General features: G+C 48.1%; 1 protein-coding gene across 1 annotated transcript; it reads left to right on the top strand.

The window, feature by feature from the left end:
- Positions 1-6,971: 6,971 nt before the first annotated feature.
- LOC147709827 (uncharacterized) lies at positions 6,972-9,401 on the top strand. Its single transcript, XM_086928278.1, has 2 exons — positions 6,972-8,018; positions 8,297-9,401. The coding sequence occupies exons 1-2, from the start codon at positions 7,868-7,870 to the stop codon at positions 8,956-8,958; spliced, it is 813 nt and encodes a 270-aa protein (XP_086784404.1). The 5' UTR covers positions 6,972-7,867; the 3' UTR covers positions 8,959-9,401.
- The last annotated feature ends 17,999 nt before the right edge of the window (positions 9,402-27,400 follow it).

The raw sequence follows: 27,400 nt of genomic DNA, 5'->3' as shown, positions 1-27,400 counted from the left end.
GTATGATGGTGCATCTTGCGTGGAGGGGTAGCCACTTGAACATCTTCTGTATATGCGTAGAGTGTGGAAGCAGGCAGAGGAGGTGGCGTTGATCTGTGATTTCATGGTGAGATTGTTGATGATGATTCCAAAGTTTCTGGCGTGGTCGGAAGCAGTGGATGCGGGTCCTATGTCTGATGGCCACCAGGAGTCATTCAGGTGTTGCTGCTGTTTCCAAAGATCAGTACTTCCATCTCGTCTGTGTTTAGCTGCAGGCAGTTTTTCTTCATCCAGTCAGCAATGTTGGTCATACATCTGTGGAAGTTGGTTCTGGTGGTGGTAGGTACATTGGCGAGTGTGAGGATGAGTTGGGTGTCATCTGCATAGTAAATTATGTTGCGACCTTGGGATCTGACGATGTTGACCAGCGGGGTCATATATGCGTTGAAGAGCATAGAGCTGAAGGATGAGCCCAGGGGGACACTGTAGGTGAAAGGTGGGAGGTGGGTCCTCTGGATTCCTCCGGTGAGGAAGGAGGTGTTCCAACTGAATGCGTCTCCTTGGATGCTGATGTGGTGGCATCTTTCAATCAGTGTGTGGTGGGATATGGTGTCAAAGGATGCTGAGTGGTTAAGGAGGATCCAGGCTGCTGTTTCTCCTTGGTTGAGGAGGGTTTGGATGTCGTCAGTGGCTGCTATCATGGCTTCGTAGCTGTGAAAGCCGGATTGGGAGGCGTTGAGTAGCTGGTTCTGCTCCAGGTGAACCATGAGTTGATTGTTGATGATCTTTCCCAGTACCTTCATTGGGAATGGGATCAGGGAGATTGGCCAGTCATTTGTGAGTTCTCTGGGGTCGGCAGAGGGATGTTTGAGGCTTGCGATCGTGCTTTACATTTTTTTAAAGAGGAAGGCACTCAACCAGTGTGAGAGTTAGAAAAGGTCTCCTCTGCCCACAATTCATCAGCTACTAATCCTCAAATAACCACTCATTATTATTATTAATTGTGTTTTGTTAAGCGCAATCAACCCGGAGGCCTCGTAGCGCTGTTTATAGTCAGACTAGTGTGAGCTGGAAGAACAAGGTTAGATAAAAAGAACAGTTTTCAGTTCCTTCCGGAATTTCAGAAGGTTGGATTCACTGCGAGGGGTAGTAGGCAAGGAGTTCCAAGCCTTGGCGGCGTTCCAGGAGAAGGAGCGCCCGCCCCATCTGGTACGTTTGATTTTGTTAACGGTGGCCAGGAATGCTGTGCTAGATCGCAGTGATCTGTGGGGAAGGTAGGGGGTCGCTAAAGAACAGATCATTGCTGGTGCGGTCTTCCACATGGCCTCGTGCATAATACACATAGATTTAAACAATACTCTGGCCTTGATGGGAAGCCAGTGAAGTTTCTTCAGGGCCGCTGTGCCTGGTTCCCGCAGGTTAAGGCCCAGCAAAAGGCGGGCTGCAGTATTTTGAGTAACCTGAAGCTTCCTTGTTGTAGAGGCAGGAGCCCCGAGGTATAAGGAGTTCCCGTAGTCCAGACGGGATAAGATAATGGCTTGCACCATTATTCTACAGGCTTGAGAAGGAAGGAGTGGCAACACTTTCCTAAGCATGCGCATAAGGCCAAAGCAGGTGGCGGACAAAATGGTTGCTTGCTGTGTGAAGCTTAAATTTGCGACCAGCCAAATGCCCAAGCTTTTTATTTGGGTTTTTAGTTGGGGCGGGATGCCCATGCATGGGGGCCAGTCCGACAGAGGGCTAGAAATAATTGGATTGCCCAAAATCATGAGCTCCGTTTTCTCGCCGTTTAGCTTCAGGTGCGAGGCGGCCATCCACTGGGTGACCGCTACCAGGCAATTGCTGAGATTAGAGGGGGAGGTGTTGGACTGGTTCATGGATGCAACCAATTGTGTATCGTCGGCATAGGTCACTATGTCTAGACCGAACGAATGCACTATGTCAGCAAGTGGTTGCATATAAATATTAAGAAGGGTGGGGCTCAGGGCAGAGCCCTGAGGCACACCTTGGTCAAGGGGCCAGATTTTTGAGTGGGTGGTGCCCTCTACTACCTCAAAGGAACGATTCTTCAGAAAGGACTGAAGCCAGTCAAGTCAAGTCAAGTCAAAGAATTTATATAGCGCGCTACATACCCGGAGGGTCTCAAGGCGCTTGAAGAAGGGTGGGGAGTTACTTGTCGAATATCCACGTTTTAAGTTGCTTTCTGAATGCTAGGTGGTTCTGAGTGAGACGAAGGCGAGTGGGGAGTGAGTTCCAGGTTTTAGCTGCGAGGTAGGAGAAGGATCTACCTCCCATGGTGGTTTTATTGATGCGAGGTACGGTAGCAAAGGCTTGGTTGGAGGATCGTAGCTGGCGGGAGGGGGTGTAGAAGGAAATTCGTGTGTTGAGGCATTCGGGTCCAAGTTCGTAGAGTGCTTTGTGTGCGTGGGTTAGGAGGCGGAAAGTAATCCTCTTATTGACGGGGAGCCAGTGGAGGTTTTTCAGGTGACTAGAGATGTGGTCTTTATGCGGGATGTCTAGTATGAGTCTAGCTGATGCGTTCTGGATGTGTTGGAGTTTTTTCTGGAGTTTTGCGGTGATACCGGCGTATAGGGTGTTTCCGTAGTCCAGGCGGCTGGTAACCAGAGCATGGGTGACCGTTTTTCTGGTGTCGGTGGGGATCCAGCGAAATGTTTTTTTGAGCATGCGAAGAATGTTGAAGCAAGATGATGAAACGGCGTTGACTTGTCTGTTCATAGAGAGTGAGGATTCCAGGATGACGCCCAGGTTCCGTGCGTGGTCTGTCGGGATGGGTGCTTTTCCAAGGGCCTCTGGCCACCAAGAGTCGTCCCATGCGGAGGGGGAGGTACCTAAGATAAGGACTTCTGTTTTGTCTGAGTTCAGTTTCAGACGACTGTGCTTCATCCACTCGGCTACTTCTTTCATTCCCTCATGTAGGTTGGTTTTGGCGGTGTTAGGGTCTTTGGTGAGTGATAGGATCAGTTGAGTGTCATCCGCGTAGGAGATGATGTTGAGGTTGTGTTGGCGAGCGATGGCCGCGAGGGGGCTCATGTATACGTTGAAGAGGGTGGGACTGAGTGAGTACCCTTGGGGTACGCCGCAGATGACTTCAGTGGCCTCTGAGTTGAATGGTGGGAGGCGGACTCTCTGGGTTCTTCCGGTGAGGAACGAGGTGATCCATTCCAGTGCTTTTCCTTGGATTCCGATGTTACTGAGGCGCTGTAGAAGGGTGCTATGGCAGACTGTGTCGAAGGCCGCGGAGAGGTCGAGGAGGATGAGGGCGACTGTGTCTCCATTGTCCAGTAGAGTTCGAATGTCGTCTGTTGCTGCGATGAGGGCGGTCTCCGTGCTATGTTTGGCTCGGAAGCAGGACTGTGAGGAGTCGAGGGATTTGTTGGTTTCGAGGAAGGCGGCGAGCTGGTTGTTGACGGCTTTCTCGATGACTTTGGCCGGGAATGGAAGGAGTGAGATGGGGCGGTAGTTTTTGAGTTCAGTGGGGTCAGCTGTGGGTTTTTTCAGAAGGGCGCTGAGTTCGGCGTGTTTCCAGCTATCCGGGAAGGTGGCGGAGTTGAGGGAGCAGTTGATGACGTCTCGGAGGTGTGGTGCTATGATGGAGTCTGCTTTGTTGAAGATGTGGTGAGGGCATGGGTCTGTGGGGGATCCTGAGTGGATAGAGTTCATCAGGTGGATGGTGTCCTCAGTGGAGATTGGGTTCCAGTCATTAAGGATGTTCAAGGGGGGTGAAGGTCCTGCAGAAGGTTGGGTGGGTTGGTCTCCGGGTCGGTTGTCGAAGCTGTTGTGGATGTCTGCGATTTTGTTGTGGAAGAACGAAGCTAGGGAGTCGCAGAGCACTTGAGAGGGGGTGATGTCGTTGGAGTTGGCTGAAGGGTTGGAAGTGCATGGCCTTCCCTGAAATTCCTATTTGGCGTAGGCGGTGGAGGAGGATGCTGTTGTCAACAGTGTCGAAGGCGGCACTGAGGTCAAGCAACATAATTGCTGTGGTGCCGCCTTGATCCATCTGTTTCCTAGCCAACTCAGTCACCGTCAGAGCTCAGTTCCCAACTTGGGACGGAAACCTGCTTGGGAGCCGTGGAGCAAATGATTATCTTCCAGAAATTGTGTAATGGAGGCATTGATATGTTTTTCTAATAGTTTGCTGACCCAAGGAAGTAGTGAAATTGGTCGATAGTTGGCCATGTTATCTGGGTCCAAGGTGGGTTTTTTCAATAGTGCTCTAACTTGGGCACATTTCCACGCAGAGGGAACTGATCCTGTGGTAATGGAGGTGTTTAAAATATTAAGGATGACAGGTCTAATAGTGTCTGTAATCTTTACTAGGTGGCAAGGGGGGGCGGGATCAGTGGGAGACCCAGATTTAACTTTCCGCATGAGGATATCAAGAGAGTCATCTTTTAGCAGGGGGAACTCATCCAATTTGTGGAGCATAATGTGCTGTGAGATGATTCCTTCATCATGGGTCAAATTGGGTGAGTCAAATGCAGAAGTAATATTCTGTATTTTCTCATGAAAATATTCAGCCTGATTATCACAACGAGTCTGAGCTTTGCTGGGGTCAAGGGGAATAGGGGGAGTGTCGGTAAGAAATTTTGCTATTTTAAACATTTCTCTAGGTGAATTAGAGGCAGTAGTAATTTTTTCTTCAAAGTAAGAAGATTTTGTACATCTAATTTCTGCTTTATATTTTTTGATTGCTTCATGATGGTTAGTTTTATCTAAATTGCTGCGAGATTCCCTCCAAGTTCTTTCAAGCTTCCTACAAACTCTTTTTAATTCTTTAAGTTGGGGGGTGTACCAGGGTGAATCCCTTGATTTGGTCTTCTCTTTAAGGGCTTTCTGGGGTGCAATAGAATCCTGGGCTGTACGCATCCAGTTGGCATAATTATCATAAAGAGACGTAGGGTCTACCTCGGTTTGGGAGGGGGCGGGAGACAGAGACTTAATCCACCGGTCCATGGAGAGTTTTGTCCATTCTCTCCCTTGTAGAATGGTACGAGGGAGGGCCAGGGCCGATGTAACTGGCAGCCACTGTATAAGAATCAGGTGGTGGTCTGTCCATGTGAGGGGCAGAGGAGTCCCTACCTCAAGTCTGTGGTCGTTACTGAATACCCCGTCTAGGAGGTGACCTTTTTCATGTGTGGGTTCAAAGCCCTTCTGTGTGATCTGGAGAGCCGCCAGATTGTTCAGCAGCGATTTGGCTGCTGGGTTGTTTGGGTCATCCAGATGGATGTCAATGTCTCCTAATAAGGAGAAGTGAGGTCTGATGACCACTAACTCTGCAATTTTAGATTGAAGCGAGTCAAGAAACTCTCCCATTTGATTAGGGGGACGATAAATAAGGATACCTGAGAATGAGGCTGTGGGTGAGAAGTCCAGAGCAAAGTGCATGCTCTCACAATTAGATATTGTAGCCGGGCTGGTCCTGCAATGATAGTGGTTTTTAAAAAGAATGCCCAGGCCTCCTCCTCTACCTTCCGGTCTGTCCACCCTCTGAAGTATGTATCCCAGTTGCATAAGGGAAGTAATGTCCGGGTCCGACGCGTCTTTAAGCCACGTCTCTGTCAGAAATATAGCGTCAGGGCTGGTGTCTTCTATTAGAAGTGACATTTGAACCGCGTGTTTTGGAAGTGAGCGGCAGTTTAGAAGGAACATTTTATAAGATTTGGCAGTATGCGATTTGCCCCTATAACTAGTAAGTAGGAACTTGCAATGAGAACAGGTACCGGTGGTTGTACTAGGATGAACTGAGTGCCAAAAGAGATCTTTCGTAGGTGGCATTAGATTTTTTTAAGGAGAGGGAATCCTACCATATAGGCGTACCGCATTCTGCTCTGCGTTGATCAGGGGGGTGGCCCCTGGTCCCGTCCGGTCGCGGACGGGCGCAGACGGGCTTGCCTTTGGCGCGCCTTCTGCGCCCACCCGCTGCACGTACGGGCGGGTCTAATGTTTTTATCCACTATGAGGGGTGGGAGGAGGGTGGGAGAAGCGATCATCTAGACCGCCAGCCTTCCCCTGCCCAAGATGGCGACTAAAGTGTCTGAAGTCAGTGACTAGCGCCTGATAGCAGTGGCGCTATGTCAGCTAGGCAGGTGGGGAAGCAGCCTTGGGCGACGCGAATCTCGCGCCAAGGTAGGGGCTCAATTTAAGATCTGGCAATTAAAATATTTACAAGATTAAAAAACTTCGTTATTATTTATTCAATAACAGTCGCACTAATCAATCAATCTCCAAAGTGCAAAGAGCGCAAAGAAACCCCCGGCTTCCGCCTCAGGGGTGAAGTTTGACAAATACCTCGAAGAGAAAGGGATGCACCCTTTTGTATCCTGGGAGGGCGGGAGAAGCGATCATCTAGACCGCCAGCCTTCCCCTGCCCAAGATGGCGACTAAAGTGTCTGAAGTCAGTGACTAGTGCCTGATAGCAGCGGCGCTATGTCAGCTAGGCAGGTGGGGAAGCAGCCTTGGGCGACGCGAATCTCGCGCCAAGGTAGGGGCTCAATTTAAGATCTGGCAATTAAAATATTTACAAGATTAAAAAACTTCGTTATTATTTAATCAATAACAGTCGCACTAATCAATCAATCTCCAAGGTGCAAAGAGCGCAAAGAAACCCCCGGCTTCCGACTCAGGGGTGAAGCTCACAGTGTCAAGACAAGTTATATATCTCATTGATATGCCAAAAGGACAGTATTCTAACACTGCTATTATATCTAACACTACGGAGCATCCCTTGAGTCTGGGCATCAATGTGATTGATGCCAGTTTAGCCACCTTGAGTTTAGACTCTATAGCTCTGCTAAGGTTACTCATACAATGTGGGTAGGTGACACACCGAAGCGCAGGAAGATCTATGCCATGGGATATTCAAACTGCTAGACTTGTACCATGTTGAATGCCCTAATTCCAGAGTGTATACATTCCATAGTACATGGAATATATTCCAGGCTAGATTTCTGGTTAGGATCCAGAGATGAGATGGGGTGGGTTGAAATTATAACACATTTACCTAGGACTCTGTCCGATCATTGTCCGGTTCTGATGGCTTTGAGCATTGCCAGCTATCTGGGCATATATGGAATGTAGCAGCTGCGACCATCTGAGCTGTCAGACCCAGTCTTGGATCAGAAAGCCACCTAGTGATTTTAGTTTGAAATCTTTTTTTTATTGAAGTATTAACAAACAAGGGGCCATATGTAGGTAAATTGCAAATACCGAATCCTTAATACCGAATCATACCGAATCGGTATTAAGAAAGAGGTAAACGCGATGTAGGTAAAAATTCGTTAAACATTACCGATTCGTTGCAAATCGGTATTAAATACTGATTGTGAACAGATCGGTAATAAAAATACATACCGAAAGGCTATTACCGAATCGGTGTTACCGAATCCACACCCTAAATCGGAAATACCGATTCGGTAATTTAAAAAATAGCGTTTTGGTGAATCAGCCAATCCTGATACACCCAATGACTTCCCAAACAGGAAGTTGCCACACCCAGCCAGGTGCACAGGGCCTGGAGCTCACTCTGAGGCAGGCAGGCAGGCAGGAGAGCTGAGGAGCCAGCAGCAACACAGCCACAAGAAAGGAAGAAAAACCACTGAACAAGCATTGAAATGGCAAGCCAGGACAAGGAGAAGGAGGGAGGTGAAAGAAAAAGAAAACTTAAGTTCAGCGACCAGGAGCTTGAGATCCTGATCGAGGATGTCACACAAGAGTACCAGAAGCTGTTTGGAGCCCAGTCCCAGAGGCACAGAAGAGGCAAATATGGAGTGGCATCCGGGACAAGATCAATGCCATAGGTGTGACCCTGCGCACCATAGAGGACATCAAAAAGAGGTGGTACGACCTCAGAAAAACAGCAAAACAGAGGATGGCGAGGGACATAGGCTGGCAGGGAAAACTGGAGGAGGAAAAAATCGAGCCCCAGTACCAACACCACTGGAACAGATGGTGGAGTCCAGCGGGAGAGTGTGAGTGGCTAGGAGATGCAGACAGCTCCGCCAGAGCAGCTAGAAAACAAGGTAAGAAGCATGCCCAGCATGCTGCCCTACCCCCTCCCCAACCCCCATAGTGGTAAAAGTGCTCCCACTCCACACCATGTCTTACTGGTTACCTGCAATGCATTCTGGGTGATGTAGTCAGTGTGAAATCATGATCAGGACTGTCAGGGCAGCTAACACTATAGCATGGTAATAGAATTGGATAGGTCAGGACAACCACTGTGCACTGTTGGCATGTACTTTAATGCAACGGCATTGCAGACAGATCATTGAGTATATTTACATTTGTGTCATTACAGGCGAGTCATCTCGCAGTGCAGCTGAGGGCAGCAGAGGCAGGTCAGCCAGGCCAGAGGGGAGTGAACAGGATGAAGACAGCATGCCTGCAGGGAGCACCAGCTCTGCGCCATCGCAGCCAGCCAATCCTCCACCACAGCCATCACCACAGCGCCAGGGAGGGCCGCAATCCCCTCTCACTCAGTCACCACTGCGACGTTCACCAACACCACCACCACCACCACCACCACCACCACAGTCAGGCAGGAGGCATGCCGTGATCACCCTCCAGCAGATGGAGGAGTCGGAGGAGGAGGGCATACAGCGCGAACAAAGTCCTATCGTAGAGAGATCCAACAGGGAGCGAGCTGGTTCTGCATCCGAGGGCGCCAACATCTCATCACGACGCCGCAGGGCAAGGCCGGATAGTCCAGTGGCATCTGAGCAGGGTGACAGTGTGTTTGCTGGACTGGAAGGCAACATGCTGAAGGTCCAGCGCCTGCAATGGAGGGAGATGAAGTCATTACACAGGGAGGTGGCAAACATTAACAGACATATGCACAAGATGGAGAAGGGTATCAGTGCCATGGGGGAGAATTTGTCTGCAGGGATGGAGAGGGTAGCAACCTCTGTGGACAACCTCTGCAGCCAGCTGGAGCAGGACCGTGTTGGCATGCGCCGGTAGAGGCTGAGACTCCTGGACTATACCAAGTCGGTGAACCGACTGGCCACTACGACATCACTGATGTGTCGCCGGTCCATCGCCATGCAGGAGGAGATGGCGCATTGCAGCAGGGATGTGGCCAGGGGGATGGTGTCCATGACCTCAGTGCTAGAGCTCATGCAGAATGCCAAATATGGAAGGGGGGGGACAGTGAGGAGGCTACCAGCCGTGGTAGCATTACACCCTCACCCACCGAGTGCAGGAGGCGTAGTGGACGAAACGTCCCAGCACAGGAACGGTCCAACTCACAAGACAGTGTCGATGGCGAACGTGCACGTGCAGCACGGGGACGCAAGAAGTGAAGGACACTGGCTGTCCACATGCATGTGATGGGTGATGTAACCCATGTCCAATTGGACAATGCTCACAATGCTGGAGGTGTGCCAAATAAACACCTCTACATGTAATTTGAAATGCCTCAGTGTCGTTACTCACTCAGAAATAGTTTGATGTAATCTCTGCCCGTCTCTGTCTCCCGTCATGTTCAATAGCAGCACCAGCCGCGCTGGGCTCTAGTTGAGGGTTGTCCTCGTCCTCTGACTCAGTTAGTTCCACTGCTGTTCCTTTTTTAGTGGCCAGATTGTGTAGCATTGCACACGTAGCAAAATATCTTGCAACATTTGATGGGGCTGTACAGACGGGCACCTCCTGTTTTGTGGAGGCAACGGAATCTGCTTTTGAGCAAACCAAAAGTGCGCTCCACCACGTTGTGTGTGCTCCTATGTGCCACATTGTATCTCCTCTCCCTTTGGGTGGTTGGGTTAAGATATGGTGTGAGTAGATACGGCCGGAGGGCATATGCGCTGTCACCTATGAACAGAAGTAAGTGGCATTGATTGGTGTGACCAACAGCTTGTGCCAGGGTGTACATCAGGGTGTGTGACATTTACTTACCTAGTATGTATCCGTCGGCAAATTCACCAGCAAGCAGACGTGTATGTATGCCACTGTTCCTGAAGATGTAAGCATTGTGGCTACTCCCGGGGTATTTTGCCACGATGTCTGTAATAATGTGTTTGGCATTGCAGATCACCTGCACATTGATTGAGTGGGTGGATTTGCGGTTTCTGTAAATGTATTCACTTGCTGCAGGTGGGCAGATGGGAATATGGGTCCCATCGATGCAGCCAATCACGTGGGGGAAATGGGCAATTTGATAGAACTCCAGCTTGGTTCTCTGCAGCTCCGCCTGTGTACTGGGGAAGGAAATGTAATGTTCCATTCTGTCCATCATGGCGTCCAGGAAGGTGTTAAAGAAACGGGATAGACAGCTCTGTGACACTCCACCCTCTGCTGCTATCACACCCTGGAAACTTCCTGATGCAAGGAGGTGCAGGCAGCAGAGTACCTGGACATGGATGGGGATTGCATGGGCCCTTGGCGTCTGATGCTCCAGATAGGGTCTTAGGTCCTGTATTAGCTCCAGGATGGTGTCTGGGTGCAATCTGTATCTCTCATGTATTTCTGCGTCTGTCAATTGGAACAAAGTGATGCGTACTCTGTACACCCGCTCCTCACGTCTCCAGATCCTCATTCCTGCTGCTCTCAGGCGTAGCCGCCTTGCAATGAGATAGAGGCCTGCCATTGTGTTCACACTGATGCATTTTGGGTCTGTTTATATAGACTCCTCCTGATTACCACATGCTCCTGAAACGTGTTAAATACCGATTCGTTATTACCGATTTTGGCCAAATTCGGTATTACCGGGGTTTGCTACATAGCATATTTGGGGTTTTTACCGAATCGTTTATACCGATTCGGTATTCATTGTTTCGGTAATTTCAAGTCGGTGACTTATGGTTTTTACCGATTCATTATTATCGAATGTATTCGGTATTACGTACATCTCACATGGCTAAATATTTGTCGGTAACACCGAAAACAACCCATTTTCTGTGTTACTGATCATCTTGGGCCATATGTAGGTGGCCAAATACCGAAGTGAGACTAAGGTATAGGTCAACAATTGTCGTTTTGCTTCGCAGAGTATCAAAATAACATAAAATAAGAACTTCCCCGCCTCCCTCCCTATCTTCATTCCCCCTCCTCCTGTCTCCTCCCCCGTTCCCTATGCCTGATCAATAAGGTGAAAACAGGCCCAGCACACCATAGCGCATTCGAGTAGTGTTCAGTTTGCGCCTTGACTCAGTTCAGTATATCTAGGGCAGGACAGCTTGAGAAATTTGGTGCACCACAGGGAGACAAAGGGGCGTCACACATCAGCAAAGTAGACCACATCCCCTTGAAGCGAAGAGGTAATGCGTTCCATGGCAATAACATAGCAGAATCGGTGTAGCCATAGCTGTATATTAGGTATGTTATCTGTGCCCCAGTGTGGTAATATATTTTGCAATGCCGCTCCTTGGGCTGTGCCCATTTGCCTACCTTTGCGAGACTTGAGGGGATAGGTAAGTCTGTCAGACACCCCCAGGACCACATACTCAGGGAAGCGTAGGAGCGTGGTGTCAAAGTGGCTGTCAATCTCGTCCAGCATCTGTGTCCAATAGGTAGAAAGTGCCGGGCATTCTCATAGCAGGTGCAAGACCGTGCCATCAGAATCCTATCCCTTTCCGGCAAGTGGGCGAGCGGTCAGGGTCACTCTTGTGAAGTCGGGAGCACGTAAAGTACCAGTATGTCATGATCTTGGTGGCCGTTTCAATGCTATTCATGTTACCGTGCTGAGTTTCTGGCTCAGTAGTAAATATCTGCCCACTCTTTGGGGGTCAGGGTCCAACCTAGCTCCACCTCCCACCGTCTTTGGCCTGCATACTTGACCAACTTTTCGGGGGCGCAAGATATGATAGAGTTCTGTGATAAGTCGCTTTGTGGAGTGTTTCAAAAGCAGCCAGCCAGAGGGACCTCTCCGCTCCCAGTGCGGATTTGGGGTTGAGGACCCAGTGTCGTATTTGCAAGTAATAGTAGCGCTCTGGTTCTGGCACATGGAAGTCAGACTTAAAATCCTCAAAGGATCGAGGGCCTTCGAAATCAAGAAAATGCCTTAGACCTGCGTCCTGCTGATTCAGATTGTAGCTGTTTGAAGATACCGGGGTGGGGGTGGGAGGGGGACTATGGGGAGGGTTTGAAAGAGATATAGGATTTGGGAAGTATGCTCATTTTGAGGGCCACTATTCTACCTAGCCGTGAGAGAGATTAAGCGGTTGCCACTTTTGGAGCTCCTGTCTCGTCTGCTGCAGTAGCCAAGAGTAATTTAGGGATGTTGTCTCCGCAATGGATAGGGACAGCGTAATGCCCAGATAGGGCATAACCTTTTGGTCCCATTGGATAGGGCATGCCTGAGCTAGGACCATGATGGTGGTCTGCTTCAGTGAGAAGTTCAACACTTGGGACTTAGCTACGTTGACTTTAAAGCCTGAAGCCGCTGCAAATTCTTCCAGTTTGGCCAGAAATGCCGGGACTGAGGTGTGAGGGGACTCAAGCGTGGCACCAACATCGTCAGCATAAAGGCTAACCTTGTGACGCTCTCCTCCAAAAAGGATTCCCTGGATCAGCCGGTTCTCATGTATCCTCTGAGCTAGAGGCTCCATGTAAAGAGCGACAGCAGGGGGAGAGCGGGCAGCCCTGCTGTGTACCCCATGTGATATTAAAAGGTTCAGAGGTGAAACTGTTCACTCTAACAGTAGCAGATAGGTAGCTATAGCCACTAAAGACCCACCGGCGAAAGCGGCGTCCAAACCCAAACTTTTCAAGGACAGTCTCCATGAAGGGCCAGTGGACCCTATCAAACGCCTTCTCAGCATCTATTTATAGGAAGACGCGTTCCTCGGGATGTCTGTGGGACTTATCTAAGAAGTGTAGTAGCTGTTTACTGTTGTCACTGCAGTGCCTGGTCGCAACAAATCTGGCTTGATCCGAATCTATGAACCCCGGCATCATGGGCCCCCAGTCGACCCGCGAGGATCCCTGTAAAGATCTTGAAGTCGATGTTCAAGAGAGATATCAACCTGTAAAATGCAGAATATCTATTATCTTTCCCGGGTTTGGGCAGCACTGCCACTGACGTCAGAAGCATTGTAAGTGGTAATTCCCTAGTATTGTCTATAGAATTAAAAAGTTGTGTCAATATTGGGCCACAAGGGAGCAAAATGTTTTATAAAAAAGGGCGGTGAACCTGTCGGGCCGTGGGATTTAACAAGTTTAAGTCAAGCTATAGCTGAGATAACTTCTTCAAGTGTGATAGGACTAACCAGGGCTGCTTCCTGGTTTGCTGTCAGCTTGGAGAGTGTCACGTCTTGACAATACCTACAGGGGTTCTGATCAGGCAGAGTACAGAGTGGCGTAAAAGTCTAGGAATGTGTTTGCTATGTCCTTGCCCCGTGTATGTTTGACGCCTTCATCAGTTAGGATGAGTGGGACTGTCACTGCCTGTCTCTGTGTGCAGTTTATGGGCCAATTGGCGGCCGCATTTGTCTCCCCGTATAAAATGTATGCTTCAGCCAAAGCGCAGCATATTCCGCCCTATAGAGGTCAAGGCTGGGCAGCTGCAACGAGCCGCTTTCAATTTCCTCCCAAATTCGAGGGGCTCCTGTCCTTTTATGGATCCCTTCTAATTCAAGCACTTGCTCAGAGAGTTTGTCTCTTTTCTCTTTACGGGCCTTATTGTCTGCAGCAGAAGTGGCTATGAGATCGCCCCGGGCTACTAATGTGAGGGCTTCCCAAAGGGAGACAATAAAAGTGTCATGCGTGTCGTTGATAGCTAAGAAGTCTTTCAGCATTTTTGTGAGGCGTGTGACTAATTCAGGGCGGTGGAGGAGTGTATCCCTAAGTTTTCAGGAGTTTGGTGGTCTGGTGATGGGGAAAACAATAGGGTCGTAGTGAGAGCTGCATGGTCTGAGAGCGCTTGAGGTTCAATGACTGAGGACTGCGTTCTTTGGAGGAGAGAGCAGGACGTTAGGAAGTGGTTGAGCCGTGCGTAAGTCCCCCCGGGCATGAGAGTAAAATGTGTAGTCAAGTGTATGAGGGTGGAGGTGGCGCCACAGATCTATTAATCCTATGTCATGCAGCCATCGACGGTGAGCTTTGGAGAGAGCCCCCGTCAGTCCAGGCCGCTGTGCGGAGCAGTCAAGCTGACCGTCGAACATGATATTGAAATCCCCACCAATGAGCATTTGTCCATCGGGCGTGGAGGTTAAGTCACTTATTGCTTTGTGGAGAAATATCTCTTGTCCCTCGTTAGGAGCTTATATGGTGGTCAGTGTCAATGTATACCCTCCTATGGTCACCTTGGCCCCCACCCTCTCAGGAAACGTACGTGCAACCAGGATGGCTACCCCAGCCCTTTTGGTGGGTAAGGAAGAGTAATACTGGTGTGGGAAAGCCTTGGAGCGTATTCTGTGGGTGTCGCTGGGCATCAAGTGGATTCCCAGCAGTAGACAGACATGGGCCCCAGAAGATTCCAGAGAAGACAGGATTGCTTTACGCTTAATTGGGTTGTTAAGTCCCTTCACATTCAGAGTAAGAATTTTAACACTCATCTATACTATGTGGGGGGAGAACCATGCTCTGCAGGAGTCTAAAGGCCAGATTAACGGTAGGTCTCTGTGACGCAAGGTAGTCCAGATGATGCGCATATATAGTATGCATAGGTAACTAACCTGCATGCACACAGAAGAGATTCAGCAAGGGGGATGAGATCCCAACTTAGAAAAAACAAAACCCAGAAAAAGCAAAAACAGAAGAATCGTAAAATCAAGGTCAATGTCCGGGGCTTACTGCTCCTAGAGAAAAGGGTGCTTTTGGCCCAGAGCTCCCCGCTCCCACCAGAAGGCTGAGGTAATATGAATTTTTATGGTCAATTGTGTCCCCTACCGTAGACCCCAACGGCTCCATGTATGCGTTTCAAGTACATGTATGTTCCCTCCACAACCAGCTATGAAGACGCAAATACATTTGCGTCCAACGTTAACAAGTTCTCTTTCAGATCCACCATGAATGGGTCGATTATTCAGTTCCTAAGTATGCCGTGCCACCGTCTTTACATGGTGCACTTTCACGTTTTCCTGGCTCTGGCGAGCTAGGCCCTGATTTCTGCCATCGAGCCCTTTCTGCCTTCTGCCTCTGAAAGCTGCAGCCTGAATCCGTATCCATGACCCTTGCCTTACTCCCTGCGTGGCGAGCGGTGCCCGGCTCGGCCTGCTTGCCAGCCAAGACTGTATTTCGCCTTCAAGTTATCTGCTCCGCTCCTCGAAAATACATTCCTGTCTAGCATTTTAGGTAAACATCTCCCCAGCTGCAGAGCAAAGGGCCCGGCCTTTCTGTCTCTGTGCAAGTAATTCATTGCTCCCGTTACCATGGTAGGCCCATGGCCCCCCGCTTTACACGTAGACACGTAGTCACATATGCACGCACTAGCAGTCAGTATAGAATAGCCTCTGCCCGAGAGACCTTTCCTTCCAGACAATACAGTTCTTCAACACAAGATATTAGATACGATTTGGGTTTAGGTTGTTCTGACACGCCAGACTTCTGTCTCCACGTATTGTGCTAAAAGTCAAGTCCCCTTCACCCTCCAGTTCCACGTCAATCATACGTCATGCTGCTGCGCGCGCATCTCTGCCATATATTTCTGCTGACACTGCAGGATTCTTCTATGGATCCACCCATCTGTGACACTTTCATGTGACGTTTCTAGCACACACCTCTGTATACGCCCTCATGCACGCCTTCTGTTACGCACATGTGTTCTTATCTCGTTTCTCTCAGCTGTTACGCCTTCTGCATCCATCACCACTATATGCATGTACTATATAAACTGTATTTTGTTAATAAAGTATTGTCTATCCCTTCCTGAACCTTCGTGGTGATGGAACACGATACCTGGTTCGAACCAATTCCATTTTATGGAAGAAAACCCTTATAACTCAGATGCCACGGACTCTGCCTCTCATTTCTGATTGAGTTATTTTTATTGAACTTTACCGCATAGAAATTAGGCCCGGGTAAAACTTTATTTACCACATAATTTGGCGCCCGAATAGGGACCCCTCCCCCACCTTACGCGCCGGCGGTGCGTTGCAGGCCTAGCCCCCTGCCACAGCCGTGACGGATGTTCACGCGTACCCGCAGGATTTCCTGTATCTCCCTCAGGCCAATGGAGGTGACTGAGACTGCGATCGACACCCAGACGAGGCGGTGAGGAGTGCGGAGGATCCCGACCAGAGCCCAGCCGAGAGAGCAAGGTCCGAGGTGTTCAGAGGCCCACCAGTTCCGAAGTACCTACGTCACGAATCGAGTCGAGTTCAGTCCGGTCCAGTCCAGTGTCGAGTTTCCGAGGCCTTCCGTTCCGTGCTTCCCGGTGAGTACCGTTGCTGGGGACGCATCAAGACGGGTGCATTAATTTGTGTCCGGTCAAGACGGGTTTGGGTACACAAATCCGGTCTGCACTGTTTTAGCAGTGTATCTGTACTGTTTAGCAGTATATCAAGAATTCCGTTTTCGAATTATCTAGTAAATGTTTGTAATGTTTCAATGTGGTTTTAATGTCGTGGTATGAGTGACTGTTTGATCTTCATTGCTGTGTTTATTGTATTGGTTTTTTTCAAGTTCGAGTAAGTATCAAGTAATAGTGGTTCAAGATGCCACTGTTTTCCAAGCTACGTCAGATAGGAACTAGGAAAGGGATACTAGAGGAAGCTGTTCCCATCCCACCCAGGGACACTCCCGGTTATTTCATGTACCACAAGCACGGCCTAGACGCCGTATTATTTCTCGACTTGTGGGTGGACTATACTAAGGACTCAGCAGAGAATCTGAAATGGCCCGTTACAGGGACATGGGATGCCGAGTGCATCATGAGAGTAGAGGAAGCGTTATGGAAAAAGAAAGCCAGACAGTCACAGAAAGATGCCATTGAACTATGGCATAAAGAATCACAAAGACGGACAGAGAAAGCACTCAGAAAAGCAGATAAAAGTAGAGAGGATTCAGAAAAAGCTAAAGAAAAAGAATTACTAGAAGAAGGACAGAGAGTCAGAATAGAGCAACACGAAAGACAGAGCAACGCAATTATGACAGGATTGTATCCAGTCCTGGCCGAGGGCCTGCCTAAGGCGACCCCGGAAATGCCGAAAAATCTGCCCGCTCCATTGGTGCCGACTAAAGTACGTCACAAGACCGCAGCAGAGATCTTCCTTTCTTCCTATTTAGACAACGCGGCTCCCGAATATACCAATGTCCCACCTGCACCTGTAATACCCGTTGGGTCTTTAGGTCCGCAACAGCAGATCCTTCCCGCACCACTTCCTGCACCTCCGATTAATCCGTTCAATCCTTTTGGGACTGGCGCAGGTCAGGTTCCAACCCAGTTACAGCAAGCCCCGACCGTACAGACAGATTATGCCCAAGCCTCCGCCTCAGGAGGCGCATCAGGAGGTTACCGTACCCCGCCACCAACACAGCGATTAACTGTTAGAGAGTTAGCAATGCAACGTACTCCGAAACCGGCTACTATTGAAAAACTTAGAGAACAAATTACAGACTGTAGATATGATCCAGTACCAGGCAAAGACGGTTGCATGATATTAGCTTCAATACGTATAAGACGTGCTGCAAACTTTTTAGTTCTATTTCCAGGAATGACAGATTTTCTAGACAGGATATATCGTTTTGTTCAGACTGGGGAGGGTCCAGAATGTATTCACGAGGCCATGGCATATCAGAAAGTAGACACTCAAAGTATGATTTTGAAATTCCTCATAAACTGTTTCATTAGAGAACGAGACCGGCCTGGCGTAAATAAAGATGAAACGGAGGTACTCACTACGTGGGGTCAGAATATTGCAGACGGAAAACACGATAAACATAAATGTATAGAGGCCATGTACAGAAAAATCCGTAAAGAAATAGTAGTATTCCATGAAAGAGAGAAAGCCGAACATGGAGCAGATCCTGACAAGGTTAGATCCTCCGAGGAGGATGAGCAAGAAGAAGATATAGATCTGGTAGCATATGTAGGAAAGAATAGACCTTTTAATAGAACGATACGTCCAGAAAGCAAGAGACTTTTTCACTCTGCTATGTCAAATCCGAAGACTCCTGAACACCTATTTCAGGCTGCCGATAAAGTACTTCAAGAACGAATGGGGTACCATGTACTCAATTCCATGGATGAACAAGAACTAGCCAGGTCAGCAGTACAATGGGCTGACAATTCCGATAGATATAGTGAAGACGCATTAGCGCAAACGTTTTTGAATCTTTCCCCAGACGAACAGCGACTAGCTGGTATGTATATGATTCAGCATCTCCTTATATTGTATAAGAATCAACACTCTGATCCAGGTCCCCTGCCTGATGTATTAATAGAGTTAGTCATGAATAAATGGAGAGGCCTAGGTACCGATTTAATTAAAGTAATTCTAGAACATCGACACAGATATAGTGCATTCCTGAATCCACAGTTCGTTTCAGCTCCACCCCCAGAAAGAAAAATGTTCTACATAGACAGACAGAATCCTTTGCGAGAAGTACATCCGATCAGAAAGCCAGATGATTCACTAGAACGTGTATTTGTATACACACCCTTAACTAAAATGGAATTGTTAGAAATGAAGAAAATAGTGCCTAGTCATGATAAAGACCCAGCAGGTTTCCATCGTGAACTAAAAGACATGTTACTCATGGGAGACTATACCTATCCCGACATTATGAAAATATTGAAAGTACTGTTGCCTGCCGGTATTTACGAGAAACTCAAGGAAAAGGAATGGGAGGTGGGAGACAAAAAGATTAATTGGGCTTTACTAGAAACAGAAGAAACTGGCCGAACCCCAGGCTTAGGTCTTGGAGATCATACTAAAGCATTACCAGGATTATTAGTACAAGTATTGCCAAGGTTGTTGGCAACTAAAAAGGAGGATTGGGATGCAATCTCAGCCTGTAAACAGAAAACCGATGAAGACACTAGTGATTTTTATTCCCGATTCGAGAAATGTTTCATTATTAATAGTGGCCTGAAAACAAGTAGCGAGTCATACCCACACCTTTTTGTATCGAAACTAGTTGAGAATTCTCTGCCCCAAGTTAAAAATCGGGTATTGAAAGTAGAGAGCACATGGCAAGCAAACACGCCTTCCCAAATGTTACAGATGTTACAGTACCACCAGAACAGAATAAGGGAAGAACATGATCACGAACAAAGACATATGAAAGACACGAAAATGAAAATGCTCGTTGCACAGTCAGTTCCAGCTGACGGTCAGAAAAAGAGTATGACACAGTCCAATAATTCGGCAGCTCCTGTTAAAGGGATATGCAACTATTGTAAACAGCCAGGTCACTATGTAAACGAGTGTACAGTTTTGAAACACAACATAGCTACAGGTAAAACCAAAGAAAGACTGCGTACGCCTAGACAGGATCAGGTTCAACAGTCCGTTACACAGAATGTACAGCCTATGCATGCTCCACCATAGCAACAACAGACAGTAGCGGTATCACAGCCACAACCGATTGCCGCAACGCAACATACAACTCAGCAGATGTACCAGTATGCTCAAACTGATTACCCCGATTACCAGCGATACACATGAAACAGCCTAGAGAGGGAGGTTGGCTTGCCTCTTATTGAGGTTCCTGTAGATCAAGAGGGTCCTTATGTACATAGTCAGGTATTAGGACAGGATAGAAAGTTTTTAATTGACACAGGGGCAAGCAGGACAACAATCAGTCACGACGAGGTTCCAGGGGCACCCCTCTCAGGCTCACAGAATGTTTCCCTTGGTTTTTCAGGAAAGCCTATTGTAAATGAAGTATCAAAGCCAGTTTCTCTTTCAGTTGGTCCATTGTCTCGTACTACAGATTTATTGCTCACGAAATCATGTCCAGAAAACTTATTAGGTATCAAGACACTGAAGGCTCTAGGAGCTGTGATTTGTTGTTCTCCGGAAGGAGTGAGATTGTTTCTGCGTGACTTTAAGGGTCACTATGTGTTGAGAGATATTGATTCCAGATTACAGAATGTTCCTGCACATTTATGGGCACAAGGCCCCACTGATGTAGGTTGTATGCACATTACACCGTACCGAGTTACACTGAAACAAGGTGTTGTTTTACCACGAATCCGACAATACAAGTTACCCCCAGATGCTGTAGTGGCTTTACTGAAAATCATTGACGAGCTCATTGCACAAGGAGTGGTTGTAGAAACCGACTCCAATGTTTGTAACTCCCCTATCATTCCGATTCTTAAACGCACTGATCCGAATGCCCCTCCTGTTTACCGATTAGTTATCGATTTACGGGAATTGAATAAATGCATTGTACCACAGTATCCTGTGGTTCCAGACATCTCTTCATTATTGACAGCTATTGATTCCGAAGCAACGTTCTTTACTGTAATTGACCTGAAGAACGCCTTCTTTAGTGTCCCGATTGATCCGGAAAGCCAATATCTTTTCGGATTCTGTTTAAATGGCCGAAGCTTCAAATTTGCACGTGCACCTCAAGGATTCACAGAAAGCCCCAGCATCTATAGCCAAGCATTGAAAAGACAACTTGACAGTATTCACATGCCTGACAACACTGCTCTGGTCCAGTATGTCGATGATCTATTGATCACCGCCCGTAGTGAACCAGAATGTGAACAAGCATCACTGACAGTTTTATGTTTCCTGGCTGACAAGGGACACAAGGTGTCTCCTTCGAAGCTACAATTCTGTGTTCAGCAAGTGGTATACCTTGGGCACTTGCTGTCCAAAGGAGGGAGACAGCTAACACCTGACCGTATCCAGTTAATTGTAAATATGACACAACCCAAGACGCAAAAGGAGGTACGGGCCTTCATAGGCCTCACTTCTTACTGTAGACAATGGATCCCTCAGTATGCATTTCTAGCCAAGCCACTCATACAGTTGACAACCCAGGAGGCAGCGACATCGACTGTCCTCCCTTGGACTCAAGAACACACACATGCTTTTGACGCTCTGAAGAAAGCCTTATGTCAAGCACCTGTTTTAGCGACACCATGTTACAGTAAACCTTTTACACTTTTTGTTACTGAACGCGAAGGTACTGCATTGTCAGTACTCACCCAGGATCAAGCAGGTTCACACAAACCGTGTGCTTATTTTTCTAGTACATTAGATCCAGTAGCCCAGGCTCTGCCTGCGTGCTTGAAATCTGTAGCGGCAACAGCTCTAGCAATCCGACAAAGTGATTCCATAGTGTTAGGACACCAATTGACAGTACAAGTTCCACATTCTGTGGAAGTTCTTTTAAATAGGACACAGACCCAACACTTGACTATAGCACGATTGACAGGTTATGAATTGACATTGTTCCAGCCTCACATAGAAATCAGACGTTGCAATACTTTAAACCCAGCTACACTTTTGCCATTAAGTGAGACAGACCCTTTGGCACATGATTGTGTGGAAGTCATTACCATTATGACGAAACCCAGACAAGACTTGACAGACATTGCTTTACCAGATCCAGACCTGACACTTTATGTGGATGGTTCATGTATGAGAACAAGTACAGGAGAGTTAGTGGCCGCATATGCAGTAACGACAGAAACTAAAGTCATAGAAACGAATCGTATTGACACTCTGTCAGCTCAAGCAGCAGAGCTCATCGCTCTGACTCAAGCCTGTATTCGAGCCAAGAACTTGAAAGCTAACATATACACAGATTCCCGTTACGCTTTCGGAGTTGTACACGACTTCGGATTCCTCTGGCAAGAAAGAGGTTTTTTAACTTCTCACGGTGCCAAGATCCAGCACGGGCCCCTCATTCAAGCCTTGTTAGAAGCAATACATTTGCCTACAGCCATAGCTATCATGAAGTGCAAAGCCCATACGAAAGTTACAGATACCATTGCTCAGGGTAACGATTTGGCAGATCGAACAGCCAAGCATACAGCCCAGACCCAGACTTACGCCACTGACCTGACAAAGACAGTAGTCCCGACACCGACACATTGCATGACAGTTAGGGATCCCGCCCTAGATGTAATTGATATACAGACACATGCTACACCAGATGAAATCAAGAAATGGACTGAACTAGGAGGGGTCCAGACAGAACAGGGATGGATGACAAAGGGGAAAGCCACATGGTTTCTCCCCGACTCTATGGTTCAAGTTATCATTAATACAGTACATAGTCCAGCACATTTAGGAGAAAAAGCCATGTTAGACAGTATTCAAAACCTTTGGTTCAATAAACATTTACGAGCAGCAGCCAAACAGAAAGTGCGTACTTGCATGATCTGTTGTCAGTTCAACCCAGGTAAAGGCATTCCCGTAGAGCAAGGTGGATTTCATCCTCCCGATCACCCTTTTGAAGTCCTCCAGATGGATTATAACCAGATGGAACGTTGTCGAGGATTTAAGTATGTCCTCGTAGTTGTATGTGCACTTTCCCATTGGACAGAAGCATATCCAGTTCCAGATTACACTGCTCCGACCACTGCCAAGCAGCTGGTACGTGAATTCTTCCCACGGTATGGTTTGCCCCGTATCGTGTACTCAGATAATGGTCAGCCATTCTCGTCCGAACTTCTGAAGCAGGTATCACTCCTGCTAGGTTATCAATGGAAGTTCCACTGTGTCCGACATCCTGAAGCAGCAGGCCTTGTCGAGCGTCATAATCAGACCCTGAAAATACGCCTCGCCAAGATTTGTAAAGAGAAAGGCGTCGATTGGATAGTAGCTTTGCCAGTAGCACTCTTTTACATGAGAATGGTAGCACATTCAAGAACAGGGCTATCCCCGTATGAGGTGGTCTTTGGCAGGCCACCGAATATGTGGGGGACGCCTCTGCCTCGTAAGATTACTGATGTTGACTGTAATATGCTGACAGATTACCTTGCTTCCTTGATGTCTGCACTCCAATCATGTCGTTCACAGGTAGCAGCAGCCTTTCCCGACAACACCGAGGTGAAGCCACATGAGATCATCCCTGGCGATTTGGTTTTTGTAAAGAACTTTGACAGAAGGAGTCCGCTGGAGCCCCGTTGGCAGGAGCCGAAGCTTGTATTATTAACAAGGACCGCTGTGAAATTGGAGGGCCGCAAAGGCTGGCTCCACTCGAGTCATGTGAAGAAATACTATGGACTGCCGCCAAAGCCAGACTCTCAGCCCTGCCCCATTCCAGAAACAGACACTAAACTCCCACTCGTAGAGAAAACTCCTGCAGAGGAATTTCGTATGAAACTAAGGTCTAGCAAGTCAGACAGTTTAAAAAGTCCTCCCCTAGGTGAATCGGTTAGACAGTTCCTGACATGTACAAGTTAGACCCCAATAGAGAGAGAGATAGACAGAAACAGCTCAAGAAACGAGAATATTGTAAATCTCTTCGTAGTCACTGCGTGGTGACATTATTGATTATGTTTTTTCTGAGTCTTATGATTATTGTTACAAGTATATTACTACACATGTATTGTCCTATTTCTACACGTGCACATTCTTCTTCAAATGACACTGCCGAACATACTTTCAGTAAATTACCCCCGCACGAGTTATCTTACCGACTTGCGCTGCGCAACAATACATTCATCAGCATGTTACACCATTCCCATCAGACCAGCAATGCTACCAATTGTTGGATATGTGGCCGACTCCCTCCCTATCAGAAGTACAAGGGAGTTCTGCCCCTCTTTCCGTACCCATTCACACATAATGGTTCCTGTGGTGCATGGTTTAGTTTAATAAATTCTTTAGATTCTGATTCCGTAGTTTACCAGGGTAATTGGGTATGGGGAAACCTGAACACAGTTTTACATAAAGTATGTTTCCCTGACAAGGAGGGTCTTCCCCAAAGGACAGGGACCGATTTAGAAAATGAAGTATATGGACTAGGTCATTTTTCACTTAACCTCATGATTCTGAATGTTCAGTCCGAAGCCGAACCAATCCTGCCCGCTATGTCAGTATTACCAGTCAAAGGTGAATTATGTGTCAGAAAGAATGGTTCAGTACACTTAGGTCATAGTACATGTACTACTGTGATCGAATTCAGTGATAAAGGCAAGTCTGCATTCAAAGCTTCCCGTCATTCTTATTTCATTTGTGGTCATACCGCATATATACGTTTACCTCTAGATTGGGATGGTACTTGTTACATTGCATTCCTTCTGCCACCTGTTTTCCTAGCCCCTCCTGATTATCATAGGAACTCCCATCTAGTACACGACAGATCCAAGAGAGATCTCCCGATTGTCGACTATACTGAAACAGCATGGGAGCAGTATATAGATTTCAATAAAGGTTTCTTTCCCTATGTAGGTGCTGCCCTTAATAGTAAACTGATACGTAGGTTAACCAGAACCCTTGAAGCAGTAGTGAATGAAACTACTTCCGCCCTAGGCAACTTAACAGAGGAGCAGTCTGCTATGTGGATTGTTGTTCTTCAAAATCGTCTCGTCCTTGACGTCATCCTGGCCGATAGGGGCGGAGCTTGTAGAGTCATCGGATCGAGTTGTTGTGTTTTCATTCCAGAAAACGCGCCATCAGTATATAGAGCCATAACCCGTCTCCACAAGATTGCAAGTCAGATACACCAGAATCCAGGCACCTGGACTTGGTCCAGTTGGTTCTGGAGCGTGTTATCAGCCTGGGGATGGAAAGTCCTATCCTTCCTCGGAATAGCCCTTCTCATAGTGTTCAGTTGTTGTCTATGTCTGCAGTGTGGGCCAGCGATTTGCGGCTTGTGCGCCACATCATGTATTCCCCATTCAAGTTCAAAAGGCCGGCAGAAAAAGGAAGAGCAAATGATGTTAAATGAACATATTGATGGATTAATGAAGATTGATATATCATGAAGGGTCCGTAGGGGACAAGGAGGGAATGAGGTAATATGAATTTTTATTGTCAATTGTGTCCCCTACCGTAGACCCCAACGGCTCCATGTATGCGTTTCAAGTACATGTATGTTCCCTCCACAACCAGCTATGAAGACGCAAATACATTTGCGTCCAACGTTAACAAGTTCTCTTTCAGATCCACCATGAATGGGTCGATTATTCAGTTCCTAAGTATGCCGTGCCACCGTCTTTACATGGTGCACTTTCACGTTTTCCTGGCTCTGGCGAGCTAGGCCCTGATTTCTGCCATCGAGCCCTTTATGCCTTCTGCCTCTGAAAGCTGCAGCCTGAATCAGTATCCATGACCCTTGCCTTACTCCCTGCGTGGCGAACGGTGCCCGGCTCGGCCTGCTTGCCTGCCAAGACTGTATTTCGCCTTCAAGTTATCTGCTCCGCTCCTCGAAAATACATTCCTGTCTAGCATTTTAGGTAAACATCTCCCAAGCTGCAGAGCAAAGGGCCCGGCCTTTCTGTCTCTGTGCAAGTAATTCATTGCTCCCGTTACCATGGTAGGCCCATGGCCCCCCGCTTTACACGTAGACACGTAGTCACATATGCACGCACTAGCAGTCAGTATAGAATAGCCTCTGCCCGAGAGACCTTTCCTTCCAGACAATACAGTTCTTCAACACAAGATATTAGATACGATTTGGGTTTAGGTTGTTCTGACACGCCAGACTTCTGTCTCCATGTATTGTGCTAAAAGTCAAGTCCCCTTCACCCTCCAGTTCCACGTCAATCATACGTCATGCTGCTGCGCGCGCATCTCTGCCATATATTTCTGCTGACACTGCAGGATTCTTCTATGGATCCACCCATCTGTGACACTTTCATGTGACGTTTCTAGCACACACCTCTGTGTATGCCCTCATGCACGCCTTCTGTTACGCACATGTGTTCTTATCTCGTTTCTCTCAGCTGTTACGCCTTCTGCATCCATCACCACTATATGCATGTACTATATAAACTGTATTTTGTTAATAAAGTATTGTCTATCCCTTCCTGAACCTTCGTGGTGATGGAACACGATACCTGGTTCGAACCAATTCCATTTTATGGAATAAAACCCTTATAACTCAGATGCCACGGACTCTGCCTCTCATTTCTGATTGAGTTATTTTTATTGAACTTTACCGCATAGATATTAGGCCCGGGTAAAACTTTATTTACCACAAGGCTCATGAGAAATGAACAACTCAATCGGCTAGAGGCGAGGGTGCACTTTCAAAGAGTTGTACAAATGACAGGGGTCGCTCTCATTCTTACGCTTGAGCAGCTTGGAGGCAGCCAAGTCCTGGAGTAAAGTGGGAGTCTGGCCCTGGTACGTGATGGTTGGATTCCGCCGAGACTCGCGGAGGATCATTTAATTTAGTTGGTAATTGTGGACCCAGGTTAAGATTGATGCTGGAGGTGCAGGGACCACCCTGCGTGGCCCCACTTTGTGAGTGCAATCCAGCTTGACCGGGAACTCCAGGGTTTCCCCAAGGATGGAGCAGAACAGACATGCCGCGTGAGCCTCGATATCCCCATCACAGTCATCTTCATCATACCTCAGATGCAGATATTATTCCCATGGGACCTGGTTTTTAAGTCCTCTGTATGGGCCTGCAAGTCCAGATTCTGGTCCTGTAGCCGAATGACTTCCTGTTGGAGGTTCTCCTGTTCCTCATCCCTTCCAGTTTCGTGCTCTTCCAGCGTGTGCACTTGCTCCCCCAGTGAGTCCACGTCGCGACGTATGTCCCGTAGGTCAGCCTGGAGGTTGCGCTTCATGGTCGCCATGTCGTCTCGGAAAGAGGAAAAGAGGGACTCCAAGAAGAAGCGTCTGACCGGGCCCTCACTCCCCTCAGTGTTGTCCGCATGTCCCGGGCTTGTCAGGTGCGCCAGCTGTTGAGTAGATTTGATCAGTAGCTCTTTCACAGACCTGTCCTGCCTGCCTTTGGGGGCAGCCATGTCCTTTGCACGTGTAGGGCCCAGCTCCTGAATGGGAGTGAAGCACACAGGGGTCTGCCTGTGAGGGAGGCCGTGGGCAAGCAGTAAGCAGTAGTATCAGGCCAGAAGGCCACAGCTATGCGTCCTCTTGCTCAAACACCCCTCAGTCACATCACGTGCACAGCACAGCGGAAGCGTGGTAGCCACCTGGGCCTGTTTCTGGGTCTTGCCTCCTCCATGCAGCAGCGATGGCGTCTATCTCGCAGCTGGGGCCCCAGGATTGCGCCCCCGTTTCAGCGACACTGCTCACAAGGGGTTCAAACAACATCAGCCGGAGTCTAAAAGTCCTCGTGGCCTGAGCAATGTACCAATGTACGGGGGGCCTTGCCACATTTCCGAGCGAGAAGAAGCTACGGCTGCACAAGATAAAATGCTGGGATTTGGCCGGGTAGCTTGCACAACCCCTGAGCTCTTCAGTCTGGTGCTGAGGCGTGCAAGGGGCCCCTTAGGAAGGGAAGGGCTGGTTGTGGTGTGATGGGGCCCAAAGATCCTCCTTCGCCAGGCCGATGGGTGATGGGGCCCAGCCAGAGAGCCCCGCAGTGTGCGCTTACCTCCGGGGCCAAGCAGATGGCTAGGCCGGGTCTCAGGGCC

This window comes from Lissotriton vulgaris, chromosome 6 (assembly GCF_964263255.1).
Source record: "Lissotriton vulgaris chromosome 6, aLisVul1.2, whole genome shotgun sequence".
Lineage (NCBI taxonomy): Eukaryota > Metazoa > Chordata > Amphibia > Caudata > Salamandridae > Lissotriton > Lissotriton vulgaris.
The sequence above is the reverse complement of the archived record's forward strand: the minus strand, read 5'-3'. Positions and strand labels throughout refer to the sequence as shown.

Excerpts from the sequence above, each read along its gene's own strand:
- LOC147709827 (XM_086928278.1), top strand. The coding sequence starts at position 7,868 with ATGGCGAGGGACATAGGCTGGCAGGGAAAACTGGAGGAGGAAAAAATC. Across the intron at positions 8,019-8,296 it reads CAGAGCAGCTAGAAAACAAG|GCGAGTCATCTCGCAGTGCA; the intron begins GTAAGAAGCATG and ends GTGTCATTACAG.